Source organism: Exophiala oligosperma, assembly GCF_000835515.1.
Source record: "Exophiala oligosperma strain CBS 72588 unplaced genomic scaffold supercont1.1, whole genome shotgun sequence".
NCBI classification, from domain to species: domain Eukaryota; kingdom Fungi; phylum Ascomycota; class Eurotiomycetes; order Chaetothyriales; family Herpotrichiellaceae; genus Exophiala; species Exophiala oligosperma.
Window position 1 is genome coordinate 3312751 of NW_015622818.1, and position 14016 is coordinate 3326766.

General features: G+C 52.0%; 6 protein-coding genes across 7 annotated transcripts; 2 read left to right on the forward strand and 4 right to left on the reverse strand.

The window, feature by feature from the left end:
* Window positions 1-2414, reverse strand: PV06_01125 (glycine cleavage system T protein). Its single transcript, XM_016401713.1, has one exon. The coding sequence runs from the start codon at window positions 2182-2184 to the stop codon at window positions 703-705; it is 1482 nt and encodes a 493-aa protein (XP_016268766.1). The 5' UTR covers window positions 2185-2414; the 3' UTR covers window positions 1-702.
* Window positions 2415-3593: 1179 nt separating this feature from the next.
* PV06_01126 (uncharacterized protein) lies at window positions 3594-4705 on the reverse strand. The gene is made up of 3 exons (XM_016401714.1): window positions 4471-4705; window positions 4203-4389; window positions 3594-4066 (listed from the first exon to the last, which is right to left on the reverse strand). The coding sequence occupies exons 1-3, from the start codon at window positions 4555-4557 to the stop codon at window positions 3720-3722; spliced, it is 621 nt and encodes a 206-aa protein (XP_016268767.1). The 5' UTR covers window positions 4558-4705; the 3' UTR covers window positions 3594-3719.
* Window positions 4706-4810: 105 nt separating this feature from the next.
* Window positions 4811-7733, reverse strand: PV06_01127. Of its 2 annotated transcripts, XM_016401715.1 has the most exons (4): window positions 7507-7733; window positions 7115-7299; window positions 6993-7068; window positions 4811-6946 (listed from the first exon to the last, which is right to left on the reverse strand). In XM_016401715.1, exons 1-4 carry the CDS (start codon window positions 7543-7545, stop codon window positions 5135-5137), a joined length of 2112 nt encoding a protein of 703 aa, XP_016268768.1. In that variant the 5' UTR covers window positions 7546-7733; the 3' UTR covers window positions 4811-5134. The 2 variants fall into 2 exon arrangements, with proteins under 2 accessions (XP_016268768.1, XP_016268769.1); XM_016401716.1 differs by having other exon boundaries at window positions 7115-7733.
* Window positions 7734-7885: 152 nt separating this feature from the next.
* Window positions 7886-9872, forward strand: PV06_01128 (uncharacterized protein). Its single transcript, XM_016401717.1, has 3 exons — window positions 7886-8053; window positions 8108-8283; window positions 8335-9872. Exons 1-3 carry the CDS (start codon window positions 7931-7933, stop codon window positions 8579-8581), a joined length of 546 nt encoding a protein of 181 aa, XP_016268770.1. The 5' UTR covers window positions 7886-7930; the 3' UTR covers window positions 8582-9872.
* Window positions 8664-9876, reverse strand: PV06_01129 (uncharacterized protein). Its single transcript, XM_016401718.1, has 2 exons — window positions 9204-9876; window positions 8664-9150 (listed from the first exon to the last, which is right to left on the reverse strand). Exons 1-2 carry the CDS (start codon window positions 9729-9731, stop codon window positions 8935-8937), a joined length of 744 nt encoding a protein of 247 aa, XP_016268771.1. The 5' UTR covers window positions 9732-9876; the 3' UTR covers window positions 8664-8934.
* Window positions 9877-10232: 356 nt separating this feature from the next.
* PV06_01130 (uncharacterized protein) lies at window positions 10233-13927 on the forward strand (the record flags this gene model as incomplete). The annotated part of the gene is made up of 2 exons (XM_016401719.1): window positions 10233-11910; window positions 11958-13927. 2 exons carry the CDS (start codon window positions 10233-10235, stop codon window positions 13925-13927), a joined length of 3648 nt encoding a protein of 1215 aa, XP_016268772.1.
* Window positions 13928-14016: the final 89 nt, after the last annotated feature.

A 14016-nucleotide genomic window follows, 5' to 3' on the forward strand; every position in this document is an offset into this window, starting at 1 on the left:
AGATCCGGCACACACACACACACACACAGAGAGAGAGAGATCAATATCGTTCCCGAGTTTCGAGCTATACGGATTGCGTTATGGCAGGCCTTGCCTCGGACTCCTGAAACAAAATTCCAGCTACCATTTTCATGTCATCCGGAACACTCGTTAAGGTAAAAATTGCCAGGATGCATTGAACAAAACCCTCACTGCCTAGAAATCTGGAGGACTAGCCTGACCGATTGTGCACGTCGCCTACTCCGTACTCCGAAGTTATTTACAAGCAAAGATCCTTGTCTTACTGCAGCCTTGTTCTCGGTCGTCGTAATCCGTAGCTTTCCGTCAAAAAAAAGTCAGAGCAGACCCAGTTTTACGCCCCAGAGGGTCAGTTCTAGACCCTTCAACCCATGTCCTCATTGTTGTTAAAACAATCCACCACAAGCTCATCGCTCGTGTGTTGGAAGGGGGCTTTGATAAAGTCCCGCTGAAGGCGGTGTCTTACTTCGTTCAGTCTCTACAGATAAACGAGCAACGAAGGTCTCATTTTTGGGCCGTGCCGAATGCTCGAGAGCGGAGTTGAAGGCCAGACATGCAGGCGCCACGGTCGGACAAGGAAGCCCCCACACACATACACACATTTTCCTGTTGCCAGAGCGATGCCCCCAAAGGCGGACGGGTACAGAGCCGAACTCCATCTTTGTAATGTAGAGGGACTGGTTTCTACGACGGTCGGTAGAATTTGTTCTCGACAAAGGGCATCTTTGCAACTTCGGCATTCTTGACGTTCTTCCGAATCTTGATGCCCACTTTCGTGCCCTTTTTGTGGAAACCATTCTTGATGTAGCCCATGGCGATATTCTGTCCGTCCAAGCTGGGACTGGGACATCCGGATGTGATGTGCCCGATGACTGCGTTGCCGTTCTCCACGTCGACAATTTCGGCACCTTCGCGGGCCGCCGGGCCCTTTTCAAGCGTCAAGCCAACCCGGCGTTCACCCATGGCCTTGGGGCTGGCCAGCTGCTTGTTGATGACCTCGTGGCCGTTGAAAGGGGGAGTGGGTGACTCGGTTCGTCGTGACTTTCCGACAACCCAGCCCAGTGCCGCTTCTGGAGGGGTGATTTTGTCATTCAAGTCGTGGCCGTACAGACACATGCCTGCCTCGAGACGGAGGGAGTCACGTGCCCCCAGGCCCGCCCAGCGAACTTTGCTGTTGTCCGCCGTCAGGGCTTTGGCGATGGACGTGGCGAGCTCGGTCGCATCCCCAGACTCTGGGGGGATGGAGATTTCGAAACCATCTTCGCCCGTGTAGCCAGTGCGGCTGATCAAGAGGGACGGCGTGTTCATGCCAGACTCAGGAAGGGTGAGTTGGAGCCAGCGGCTCGTGCCAAAGTACAGCGTGTCCAGGGACGTGTCGAGACCCTCGTCCTCGGCGTCGTTAAAGATCAGGGATTGTAGCACCGACGCGGCCTCGGGGCCCTGGAGAGCCACGAGGGCGTGGTGGTCGAGGACGTGCCAGGCAATCTTGTCAGAGGCTTTGGAAGGGGAGATGGATTTGGACTTGAGGAACGCGTCCATCTCAGCCTGAATGAAGGGCAGATCGGTATCGCGGCATCCGGCGTTGGTCACAAAATAGAAGCTGTCCTTGCCAATGCGGGTTATGACGGTGTCGTCGACGATACCACCAGACTTGTTGAGCAGCACAGAAAGGGACGAGTGGTGCTTCTCAATCTCGTTGATCGCGCTGGGCGTGATGGTCATGAGGAATTCCTCTGCCAGCTCGCCAGACATCTTGTGCTGGACCATGTGGCTCACATCGAAGAGGGATGCGTGCGACCGTGTCCACAGGTGCGAGTCACGGTGAGACTGGTCGGCGTATTCGACAGGCATGGAGAAGTTGGCGTAGGGAACCATTTTGGCCCCGAGCGATTCGTGCAGAGCAAACAAGGGCGTGTGTTTGAGTGGTGTCGAGGAATTGCTGGAGGAATACCGAGTAATCACCAAGGACCTTGGCACCGTTGAGATTGCGGTTGCTCGACTGGACACCTTGAGATGTTGTGACGAGAATGACGATGGTGACGATGGTGACGATGAGCTCGGTCTTGTGAGAAAAGTGCTCAGTTCTCGTGCCGAGCGTCGTTGAATGGTTCTGCTGGCTTGCGAGACCGCCGTTTGGAGCGGCCTCATTGCTCTTTGAGGTGGCATGGTGAGTTTAATGCTTTGATTGTGAACTTGGTCGGGGAAAGTCCAAGCCAGACACTGTCGTGCCGCACGAGCTGTAGCTGGTGGCTTGGTGTGTTCAAAACAGCTATCTCCCAATTTCTCGAAACTTATCGAGCTGGAGAAACAACACTATGATAGAATTATCTGTAGAGTATGGACCATCAAGAGCTCAACCTGGTCATGAAGGGCGTGCGTGGCAATCTTATCCCGCGTCGAGGTTGGATTCTTTCCTTTCATAACGTCTAGCTTCTCCGTCGCTCAAGTGTCCGACCAACCCCATCTCTGTTTATGGTCTAGCGCCTTTTCACGCTGCGCCTTGGCAAGATTTTGGGCAGGTCTGGGTAAAAAGTTCCCGACATGATGCGATTTTCCCTTCTCTCCTTCTCCTCCTCTCTACAGTCTCCGCGTTCAAAGAATCGCATTCAAAGCTCACGCACAGCGATGGAGCTCCCTCCTTTCGAGGAGAGGGGGTTTTCTCTGTCGCATACCACCTTGGCTTTGGGAGAAAGTCCCCGGACCACCCTACCTTTTGGGGATTCGTTTCCCACAAAGAACGTTAGGACTTGCCGTGAGGCGCCGCCATAAAAGCATTTTCACCGCGGCTCTCTTCTTGTTGGTCTCTGCTTTCCACTCTCCTCTGGGCAACCTACTGTTCCTCAGCCTTCGACCTCGTCCCGTCGTTTGTATTCCTTGGCGATGACCGGAATCTGTTTTCACGTCGCCGTGCTTGACGCTTACATCGAGGTATCTGGATGGACGAAGATACGAGTCCGTCCCATTAGGGTTTCGGCTAGATATCTCTTTTGACGCTGAGGGCCGGTGGTGATTTGGGTTCTTGGGCATCACGGGGAAGAGACGGCGAGGGTTTTATACTGGAAGTGCTTGGGACATTGGCTGCTCCGAGGGTTCAAGAGTGCTGAAGGTTGCGCAATTCGTCACATGAGTATAGTTATGCGATTGCTCTTTTTTTCTCTTGCCCGGGGTTTGGAAACAGGTTTTGGGCGAGAGAAAGAGAGGGTAACTCGACGGGGCTTATTCTTGAGACGCGGAAGACACCATTACTTTTTTTTCACTTTTTGAGTCTGTAGCTTATGGCAAAGCGGCGAGTCGATGGCTTTTTTGACTCGCAGAAGTCCTGTCAAAGGGACCGGACACGTCATGATCAAAAAAAGAAATGGTGGAAGAGGAGGCGAGCAGGGCTTGCATAAGAGATACAATCTTCGTGGCAAGGTCAAGGCTGTGATAAGCCTGCGACTCGGGACAGGAGAGAAAAATCAGGTCGACGGGGATGGCTTCGAATGATGAGCTCACAATCAATAGAGTCAAGCACTTAGACCTCCATGACCTCGAAATGAGCATGGTTTGGTCATTGACGAGCAACGATTGAATATCTCTGATGAAGCATATACTTGTACATCCGTGCTCGATGCATATTTTATTATTATTCTTTGCTCGCTTCATATGATTTTCATCATTGACCGTGTGAAGTACTGTAAACAAAGTGCATTCCTTCACGGTCATTTACTTTTCTCGCCGGCGGGAACCGGTATGGGCTTCTTCGCTTGTTGTTTTCCACCCCGCGTCTCTTGAACGTATTGTACCGCGTAGATCATCACGTCCCAAACCAAGGCTATTACCGTCGCGCAGGCCGTACTCCAGACGTTGATGCTCACGCCTCCGTAAGGGCACCTTGGGAAGCCGAGTAGGAACTCGGCGTACCAAGGGAACCAACCCCTCGGGTAGGTGAAGACGGGTGTCTTTGCATGCCAGAATTGTAGGCCGAACCGTAAACCGCTCGTACATAACCATCGAATCGCTGTGGCTTTCGTATCGAATGATCCTCTTGAGGAGGATACTGCGGCGGCTACAGAAACCAAACACACCGGATTAGTACAACGAAGTCCATGTCAACGTACGGAGTGTTGGGATATGTGCTTTTTGCACAAGAACAAAAGACCCGTGCGCTTGTGCGCAGCTTGATTGACAAAAACAAAACGCACCCTTCTTATCATGTTCCGCCATGGCCTTGTCGTGCTGCCGACGTATCTTTGCCCACTTGGAAAACTCGTCCTGTGCGCTGACGGCGTTCATTTCTCTCTTCAACCGCACCACCTCCCTCCGCAGGCGGATCTGTTCCTGAATGTCACGAGAGGACCGTAGAGGAAGACGACAATAGATTTGCCATAGCTGTGTGTGTAGGTTTGTGTCAGTCGTGCGCGCGTCTGGATACCAGAGAAAAATGGGAGGGCGAAGAGTGTTCCCTCTTACCAGGTCATTGATCGGCTTGGAACCTATGGTCAAGACGAGATGGCAGACGAGTTGGATGAAAAAGACAACCACCAAAAGACTGAGCATGGTTGTTGGGCAGGTGGGATGGGCGTGCCGACACCGACAATAACACGCAAGGGACAAAAGGACGCAAGGAATAAGAGTACCTAATGAATAGGTGGCTTAGTGTTGTAGTAAAGGTGTGTTCGAAATCAACTTGCCCACCACCTACGAGTGCGACGAGTATGATGCCACATTTTCGACTTCTGGTGGACTTTTGTTGGAGAGGAGCCGAGTCAAGCATGACGTGGGGACTTGGGGTTCAAATGACTCGTCCTTCCAGTTGGCCACGCTTCCTTTTCTCTGTCTCTTGTCTATTCCCTATCTGAAGTATTTACTTCTACGCTACAGTCCCTGATGCTCCCATGGACCTACGCGAGTGCAGCTGTTCTACTACTGCTTCATCGACCGTTGTACATAACTTCTTCTGCCACCAATCCACGTACAGGTGAAACAAGGTCCACGAGTGATGAAAAAGGAATAGATAAAGCAACGATACCCAATATATATTCATGCCATTTCCCACTTCCCACGTGTGACTTGGTTTGGAAACGCATGCTCCCATGTACAGCTCCGCCTATGTGATCATCATCAAGTTCCTGAATTACAATAGCAAATCCCCATTCTGCGCGAAATTCGTCTGTGGTTGAAGAACCTGCTGCGGCGCATTCTGGCTCACGACATACGGATTGCCCCCGATGCCATTTGCACCAGGGCTGGTCAAAATATCACCGCCACTGTTATCACTGAGGCTGAGGTTCTTGAAGTAGTCATCGGCAGCGGCAATGGCAGCTTGGTGGCCAGGTAGAGGTGTACCGCCAGGCGAGGTCGGCCCAGTGGTCAGTGACAATGGATTTGCCAAGTTCATTGCAGGCGATCCGAGTGCACGATGAAAGTCCTCCTTCCGTCGTTGGAGCGCAGGCGACTCGTGCAGTCGTCTCGGGCGAGCTGCACGGAATACTTGTTGCACGGGCTTCAAGTAAATCGTGGCTAATGTGCCGATACCAAGACACAATTCCTCCAGGGTACTTGGGTCGAGCTTTTCGCTCTCTGCGGTAATCGGAGGCTTGGAGCCCATGACCACCTTCTTTGCCGCTGCTGGATCTGTCGATAGCAGGCGCCAATACATGAAGCCCCGATCACGAAGATCCGGGTCGTCAGTCTCCTCGGTGCACCATTTCAGAACTTGCGGTACTATTGAAGAGCCCTTAGTTGGTCGATGGAGGAAGAGCTTGACGGTGGCGGTCAACAGAGATAGTTGAACTTCGATAGGTTCTTCGTGGAACGTGGACAAGTAGTCCTGAAGTAGCGTGTCGGCGTTGTCGATACGATCAGCATATTCTCCTATAATCCAGATAATCGCGGCTTTGGCCTCGGGCTCGTCAAGTTCGTCGATCTGGCCTATGACGGTCGAGATTACGGACTCGTATTGATTCGGGTACTTGCGGAAGATATTCTTGATCACCACTGTAGCTTCTTGAACAATGTACGGGATCTTCGCATTCACAAGGTCCAGCAATGTGTCGATACACTGTCGAGCTGCTGGTTCAATCTTAATAGCGAGCTTGCCAATCGCTCGTACCGCTTTTCGCACAAATTGTACGTCGATCTCAGTGGCGTATTCCCGGAGCTCATTCAGGACGACGGTGATATTGCTCTTGTTGGCAAGCATGAAAATCAATTCGAGTTTGGTGACTTTGACGTAGATTGGGTCGTTATATTTACAGAAGAAGACGCGGATGTCGTTCTGAAGAACTTCGGGCCGTTGTTGGAGTATGAGAATGGCATTGCGAAGAGCAAGATACTGGATCTCTGGTGGTTTGGAGAGAAGAGTGATTAGAGGCGGAGAGAGTTTGCGGGCAAGTTCATCGACCTTGCGTTGATCGGAGATGTAGTTCATGAGGTACATGATGACTCGGATGCAAGTAAGGACAACGCCGGAGTTCGAATGGGACAGACGAGATGCGATCCGTTCTGCAAGGAGGAGTGCCTCGCCTGACTCTTGAGGCACATATGAAATAAGGGCTTCAAGAACGTAAGTTTGTGACCATTCATTGCAGTCTGGAAGAATCGCGACGATTTTGGAGGCGCTGGTATAGTCGATTGTCAGTTTAATGTTCTCACTGCGCTCCCAGATATCTTGAAGGGCAGCTAAAGAACTAGCGACGACCGTTGGGTTGTCGTCCTTGAGCATACGATTTAGTCGGTCTATCAAGTCGGAACCTTCGACTAGTCTCTTGTCATGGTCGTAGACTTTAGCAACGGTGATAGCGGCTGTCTTGCGAACATAGGGGTCTTGATCTGTCATTAATTTCTTCAGGGGTCCGACCGTCCCTTCGACAAACTCTCGGACGTGAATATAGGAGATTGTTCGGAGAGCCAACGCTCTAATCAGTGGATTTGGGTCTTGCATGTCCTTCACATGTCAGCTGTACTCGTTCAAAATGAAAGAAGCCTCTCACATCTTGGAGAAATGGCAAAGCCCGAAGGGCTATCTCCGGTTTCATACGAGCGTAGTGCTGAAGATACAAGAAACACCTTTGCCTGTCAGTGCGTGTCCGACATCAACCAGGACCAAACCTACATCTTTTTGATTTCGAGTACTGGTATTTGCATGCAAGCGACAATGTCTGGGAAGAGGGCAACCATATCGTTGTTGCTCATAGTCATGTTTGCCACGATCTTCTTCAGCGCGTTCTTTTTTGCAGCATGATTTTTGTCTTTCTTACCCGGATTGGTAAGTTCTTGTCGTAGCTCGGCCACTTTACCCTTTGTTTCAAGTCAGTCAGGTCATCGAGGTTTGGTGCAAGGTTTGAATTGGTGTATAACTGAGAACTCCATGATAGGATACACAGCCCTCGCTGGAAATCAGGTCGGCGCCAAACAACAATACGCTGGCGGGGGTAGGGGCTCTGGGCATAGCGACGGAGATTGTTGTGACTCGAAAGTCATAAATGTAGGCAGTCGCTGACTTACTCGGGCAAAGAGCTTCGCGTCGCCATGTCCGGACGACATTTCGATGGATTTAAAGTTGGAATGGGTGTAGCAGGAGTCGAAGTTGACCCGCCTCAGGCTGAGGGACGAGTGTTTTTGTCGATGATCTCGAGGTATTTGAGACTTTATAAGGACATCATCTTTGAAAATCGTACGTGTAACCCATTGAAACGCCTTGGACTGCAACTATTCGATTTACCCTGTCCACATCCGTATGAGAAGATAGTTCAGCGAACTGTACATAAGGAGACGGTCGCGGAGAGGATCGACCGGCCGACGCCAAGTGACGGAAGCGCAGATTATCCGTTCCGGTCACTACTCGTACTAGATACTTTTGTACTCCGTATGAGCAATCCGCAACCACATCGTTAGCAAAAGCCTCGTCCACGCCAGTCAACAGACAACCATGGAGTATAGACAGCCGAAGTGGGTTCTTGAACTCGATAATGGCCTCCCACCCAGATCAAAAGCCGCCAGCAGCCTGCCAGATCCTCCCGGATACTCTTCGAAGTCGGCGTCCGGAAAACAGGTGAGCAAGGCCTTCAAACAAGACTACCCGGGACCATTATCTTACATGTCGTAGAGAGCGCAAGTCTCTGCCAGAAAAGCGCCTACACCCGAAGAGACGGAAACTCTGAAGCTCAAGAAAGCGTGGGAAATTGCCTTGGGACCTGCAAAGCAAATTCCAATGCAGGCTATCATGGGCTACATGTCTGGAAACTCTTTACAAATCTTCTCTATAATGATGGTGTGGATGCTGTGAGTGACATTGTGCCATGTCTCAGCCGTGCCAGTACTGATATTGTCTAGGTTCAAGAACCCTATCCAAGCGATTTCGCAGACAAATATGGCCTTTTCCAAACTCGAAAGCGAAGGGACACGCTCGCAAATGCTAGGAGTAAAAGCGGTCTATGTACTTATGCAATGCCTATTGCTTGGCCTAGGAATATATAAGGTCAACAGCATGGGATTGTTACCTACGACCAGAAGTGATTGGTTGGCGTGGGAGTTCGAGAGACAACCGCTGGAAAGAGCATACTTTGCCTTTGGAGGATGATGGCACGTCCTTCCATGACTCCGCTTCACAACTTCGCCGCAGGCTCATAGCCGGTCAAGATTTTGAGTGTCCTCTATTAATGGTTTCTGAAGGGCTTGGGCCATCCAATATCTCCACGCAGCGCCGCACATTGGGTTGGAGATTCGTAGGCTGAACGCCTGCTCACGGAAGATGATACAAGTGTGGCCGGGGCTCTACTGAGTCCGGGCTGTTCTACAGACCGCCGCTATTCTATGTGACAACAGCGGAAATATCCCAGGTTGCATACCTCCGCCAGCTAACATTGTGGACATCGAATTATTCTTCTTTATGCGATTTCTTCAAAACGCGGAAGTTCTCTCAACATCATCTGCTCACGGCCTCTGGCGGAACTTTCGTGGTTGGTGACCCTCAATGGTACCCTGCTGTTGCGACATCAAAGATGGTGCTTTTGGAACCTCATCGCTCGACTTTTCGATGAGGGCGACTCCTTCATCATTCCGGTTGATTTTGACCTCTCCACGTTCAAGTGCAAGCGCCTGCATTTTCTCTGCCACTTCGTCTTCTGATCTTTTGGCAACAGATAAAGCCTTTTCGAGGTTAGCAGGTAGACTCCAAGATATCACAACGTTTCCAGTCATACATTTAAAGATTCAGCAAGGTTCTCAGTGTCAAATTCATCGAATAGCTTGATGCCGACTGTCGTTATATCTCTCAGCCAAGCTGGTCCGGTCCCAAGCTGAGTACGGACAAAAGCTGTTCTCTCTGCACAAAGAGATGAACACCATTTCTCCATTTCCGCCTTGTTGACAAGTTTAAAGTCCTTTCCGCCCTTTTTATTCCAGACCAAGTTGCCAGTATGTGAAAGTCTCTGATTTGGTTTGGGACAGAGGGCATAGCCGCATCTGTTGTCTACGTTCCGTTCGTAGATAAGATCATCGAGATCTGATTCTTGGAACAATCCCAGGCATTGCTTGAAAAGGGAAGCGTCTGATGGTAATGGGTGGGCCGGATCAGCATCTGGCTTAGAAGGCAGTTCGAATACTTCTACTACTAGATCAGCAATCCGAGTCTGTAGTTTCTTTCTGTCTTGGATCTCGGTAGCATGGCGAAGTGCTGTTGAGCGAATACGAGATTCTTGGTCATCAATTCTCGTGGCCTGGGAAGTCATGCTATCCCATCGCTTTTGTCATCTAATTTGCAGTCTACAACCCAGCAGGACCACTGGTATGAGACGATTGAAACCGGAGAATGCTTGATATAATTGGAGCTCGATGATAGCGTAAGATGGTTTGGCGACAGGCAGAGACGGTGATAAATATATTAAGTAAGGCGCATTTCCTAAACCCAAGGCGGCTTGATTTCACCTACAACTCCTGCCCCACGTATTCATACACCACCTGGTCGAAAAGCCACACTCCCGACCAAGCTGCTATATCCTCTGGCGTTTCATCTTTGATCCTCCTCACCACTTCTTCTCTACCGACGTTCAGGTGACCGAGTCCTTGCCCGTCTATACGTCGTCATATTACCCTCGCCTTGGCAGCGCAGTGGGTGTGGCGCAGGTGCTGCGTCACCGGTTTTGGTCGGGTAAGATTGTTACAACCTGACAGAATCTCAGCAACACAACGACCCTGCCCGCCCGTTAAGCAGCCAATTCTCGAGACACACCATGCCTGGCACGTCCTTCAAAGTCAAAGCTCTTTACGAGTATAAGTCGGAGGAGCCAGATGACCTGAGTTTTCGCGATGGTCAAATAATCACCGTTACTGATGAAGAGGATGCCGATTGGTATACTGGCGAGTACGTCGATGAGTCGGGAGAGAAGCGGGAAGGCATTTTCCCAAGAAACTTTGTCGAGAAATTCGAACCGGCGATTCCTACACGGCCCGTGAGGGCTCCTAAACGACCACCTGTCCAGGAGGCTCCTGTTGAACATGCGCCGGTGCCTCCTTCAGCGCAGGCACTTCCTCCTGCCGAACCTCTCCAGTCACCTTCTCTAGAAGAGATGCCTCCCTCTAAAGGAGCTCCGGGTTTTGGGTCACCTCCCAGGGAAGAATCCCTTGAGACTGCGCCTGCGCCTGCGCCGAAACCCGCAGCTCCTAGTCCGACAGTCACCGCGAAATCTCCAGCGCCCCCGTCGACCTCGAAGCCACCTCCCCCCGTGGCTGATAAACCATCCTCAAGCTCCTTCAAAGATAGGATCGCAGCTTTTAATAAGCCTGCTGCAGCTCCTATTACGCCTTTTAAACCCGGTGGCAGCACAAGCACCGGCTTCATCAAAAAGCCCTTCGTTGCACCTCCCCCCAGCAGAAATGCTTACGTTCCACCTCCTCGCGAGCAACCAGTGCAAAGATCATATCGGCGAGAAGAAGATACAAACTCACTGGAAGCTGAAGCAAAGGAAGTGGCAGATCCCAACCCTATCTCACAGCCAGAGCCCTCGGCGGAGGATCAGCCGAAACCACAGAGTTTAAAAGATAGAATAGCCCTGCTCCAGAAGCAGCAGATGGAGCAAGCTGCGCGAAATGCTGAAAAGAAGGATAAACCGAAGAAACCACCTAAGAAACGAGTTGAGCCTTTGGAAGCTGTGGATGATTCTGCGCCTTCAGAGCCTCCAACGCAGCAGCCCAGCGCTGAAGATACCTTTCGTCGTCCATCTGTTGAATTTCTCGAGGATGAGAGTGACGTGGCACCTCTGTCGCGGCGTGCAACTGGTGTAGCAGGCGTCACGCCGCAACCTCAGCCGGTACGCGAACTTGTTAGCGACACAAATGATGCCGATGATTCAGGTGCCGGCGACGACGAAGACGTCCAGGAGACATCTACAGAGGAAGAGCGGCCGAAATCGAAGGGTGTCGACACGCGAGCACCGGAAGCGAATAAACAAAAACCAGACCCGGCCGACCAGGACAAGGAAGGTGATGAGGAAGATGAAGAGGAAGATGAGGAAGAAGAAGAAGAAGATCCCGAGGTGCGCCGAAGAAGAGAGCTTCGAGAACGTATGGCAAAGATGAGTGGTGGAATGGGCATGATGGGCATGTTTGGTCCGCCAGGAGGCATGGGTGCTCCTGGAGCGAGGAAGTCCAAGTCAACTGAAACAAGACAGACTTCGGATCCTCAGCCTCAAGACATGCCTGAAGAAAGACCAGCACCTGTTCGAATAATGGCGCTCCCTGGAATGTCTAACGTGGCGTCAAAACAACAAGAAGAGCCAGCTGAGGACAGTGACGATGAGACAGCTCAAGCTACCCCCCAGGAACCACACATTCATGAGGAACCTGACGACTACATTTCACGTCCAATTGAGAGGCGTTCGACTGATCGACCTGCTCCGCCGACACCTCAAGGTATAACTCTCCAGCGCTATCGTGTATATATTGCTAACCACGCACAGCTCCTTCTGCTGCACCTCCAAGGGAGACCAGAGCAGTCCCGCCACCTCCCCCCGCTTCGTCGAGGCCAACCCCACCCAGTGTCCAATCGCCAACATGTGAGTCTGTACTTTTCTCTATCGATACAACTCTAATTCCTGCAGCGCGGCCGCCGCCCCCTCTGCCCCCAACAGCACCCTCAGCGGCTGAGGCCCCAGTCAACGACGAAGAAGACGAGGCTGAGCTCTCTGGTGAAGAAGATATCCCAGGTCAGCTTTCGACTGCCGATGGTTCCGCTGGTCCTTCTAGTGTACCACCACCTCCTCCTATACGAGTTCCCGAGCCATCAAGGGTAAACACGAATGAGTTCACTACCTCACCAGCGGCAGACAAACGCTCGAGCCGACCTCCCCCACCTGTTCCTGTCAGTCCAACAGTTACGTCTCCTCAAACGAGAGCTCCGCCACCACCTCCTCCGGGCCTTCCACCCAGTCGCCGGTCTACGAGCGACTCTCGCGGTGTCGGCGTATCACAAGGTCCTGGGGCTGATGCTAGCGACGAAGATGAGGTTACTGAATATGACGGCGACTATGATACAGATATTGCCTCTGGCGCCAAGCACAAGGATGCCCTGAAGTCGCACAATCGAGACTCTAGTCTAGACGACGACATGCTCACTGACGACGCAACAAAGTCACTTAAGAGTCCTACAACGCGGGTTGTGCCTCCAATGCCCCCAGTACCAGCACCGGCGCCCCGGGATGTTCCACCACCGCCTCCTTCACATCCAGCACCCAAGTCGAGGGGTTCCATGGACGCACCTCGGGCAGCACCCCCGCCAGTGCCACCTCCAAAAGTAGCCGATGACGAGGAGTATGACCCTTATCGATATTCCGGGTCACAACATGGGATGCCTTTGCATCCGACCAAGACCCAATACTCAGCCAAACTTCAATCCCCGAAGGAAGAACTGGAGGAGGATGATCTCTATGGCGCAGGTTCCCCAACTGGACACATTCCTCCTCCCCCAGCTGAAAGAAGTGCTCCACCCCCGCCACCACCTGAAAGGCCGGAGTATGCACAGGCACCTACCGGATTTGCTCCGCCCCAACCAACGGCATCGCCGCGGCCTTCTCTGGATGTCAAACGCTCTGGCACAGTATCCCGTCGATCAATGGAACAGTCGAGGACAAGTGGGGAACAAAGTTATATCGCTCATGATATCGATCTTGGCCGAGGATCGATGTGGTGGACCCAGGAAAACGTGCCTCCACCCTCACTGCAAGGCCGACAAGACATCTTGTTGGAAATGGAAACATCGTCATCTACTAAGCGGGGTGGCCGAACCACTGTCACGAGGGACATCTACGTCCTGTACATGGACTATTCGCAGACAACCATCAACGCCAGCTTCGACTCAGGGGATCCATCTCACGTCACGCTAGAGCAGACTCATCAACGGCCACCGCCGGCACCTCGGCGAGACCAACTTGAAAATGCATCAGCACAGTATGGTAGTCAGATCGCGAAAGCCGCTTCTAGCGTACTTGGTTTATCCCTTGCCGACGGTTCTGCTCAGGGGCTCATCCTTGAGCTGCTCAAACCACACACGACAGCACTGCGGCCTGTGGGGACGAGGGCATATGGCGCTCTCGTCTATGCAAACCTCGGCAACGCCTCGACACAACAATATGACGAAATACGACCCGGCGACATTGTCACCTTCCGCAACGCCAAATTTGCAGGGCACACCGGTACCATGCACACCAAGTATAGTATCGATGTAGGGAAGCCGGAACATGTGGCGATAGTCGCTGAATGGGACGGTACGAAGAAGAAGATTCGGGCATTGGAACAAGGACGAGATCTGGAAAAGGGCAAGAAACCGAAGTTGAGAGAGCACAGTTTCAAGGTTGGCGACTTGAAGAGCGGAGAAGTGATGGTCTGGAGAGTGATGCCTCGCACATGGGTGGGCTGGGACTCTGGGAAATGATTTCACAGCCTCGGAGATGTTTGGCTGGCATGTGAGGGACCTTGCAGAGTAGCATGACTGGATTCCACTCCCCCATGACATGTTCGAAC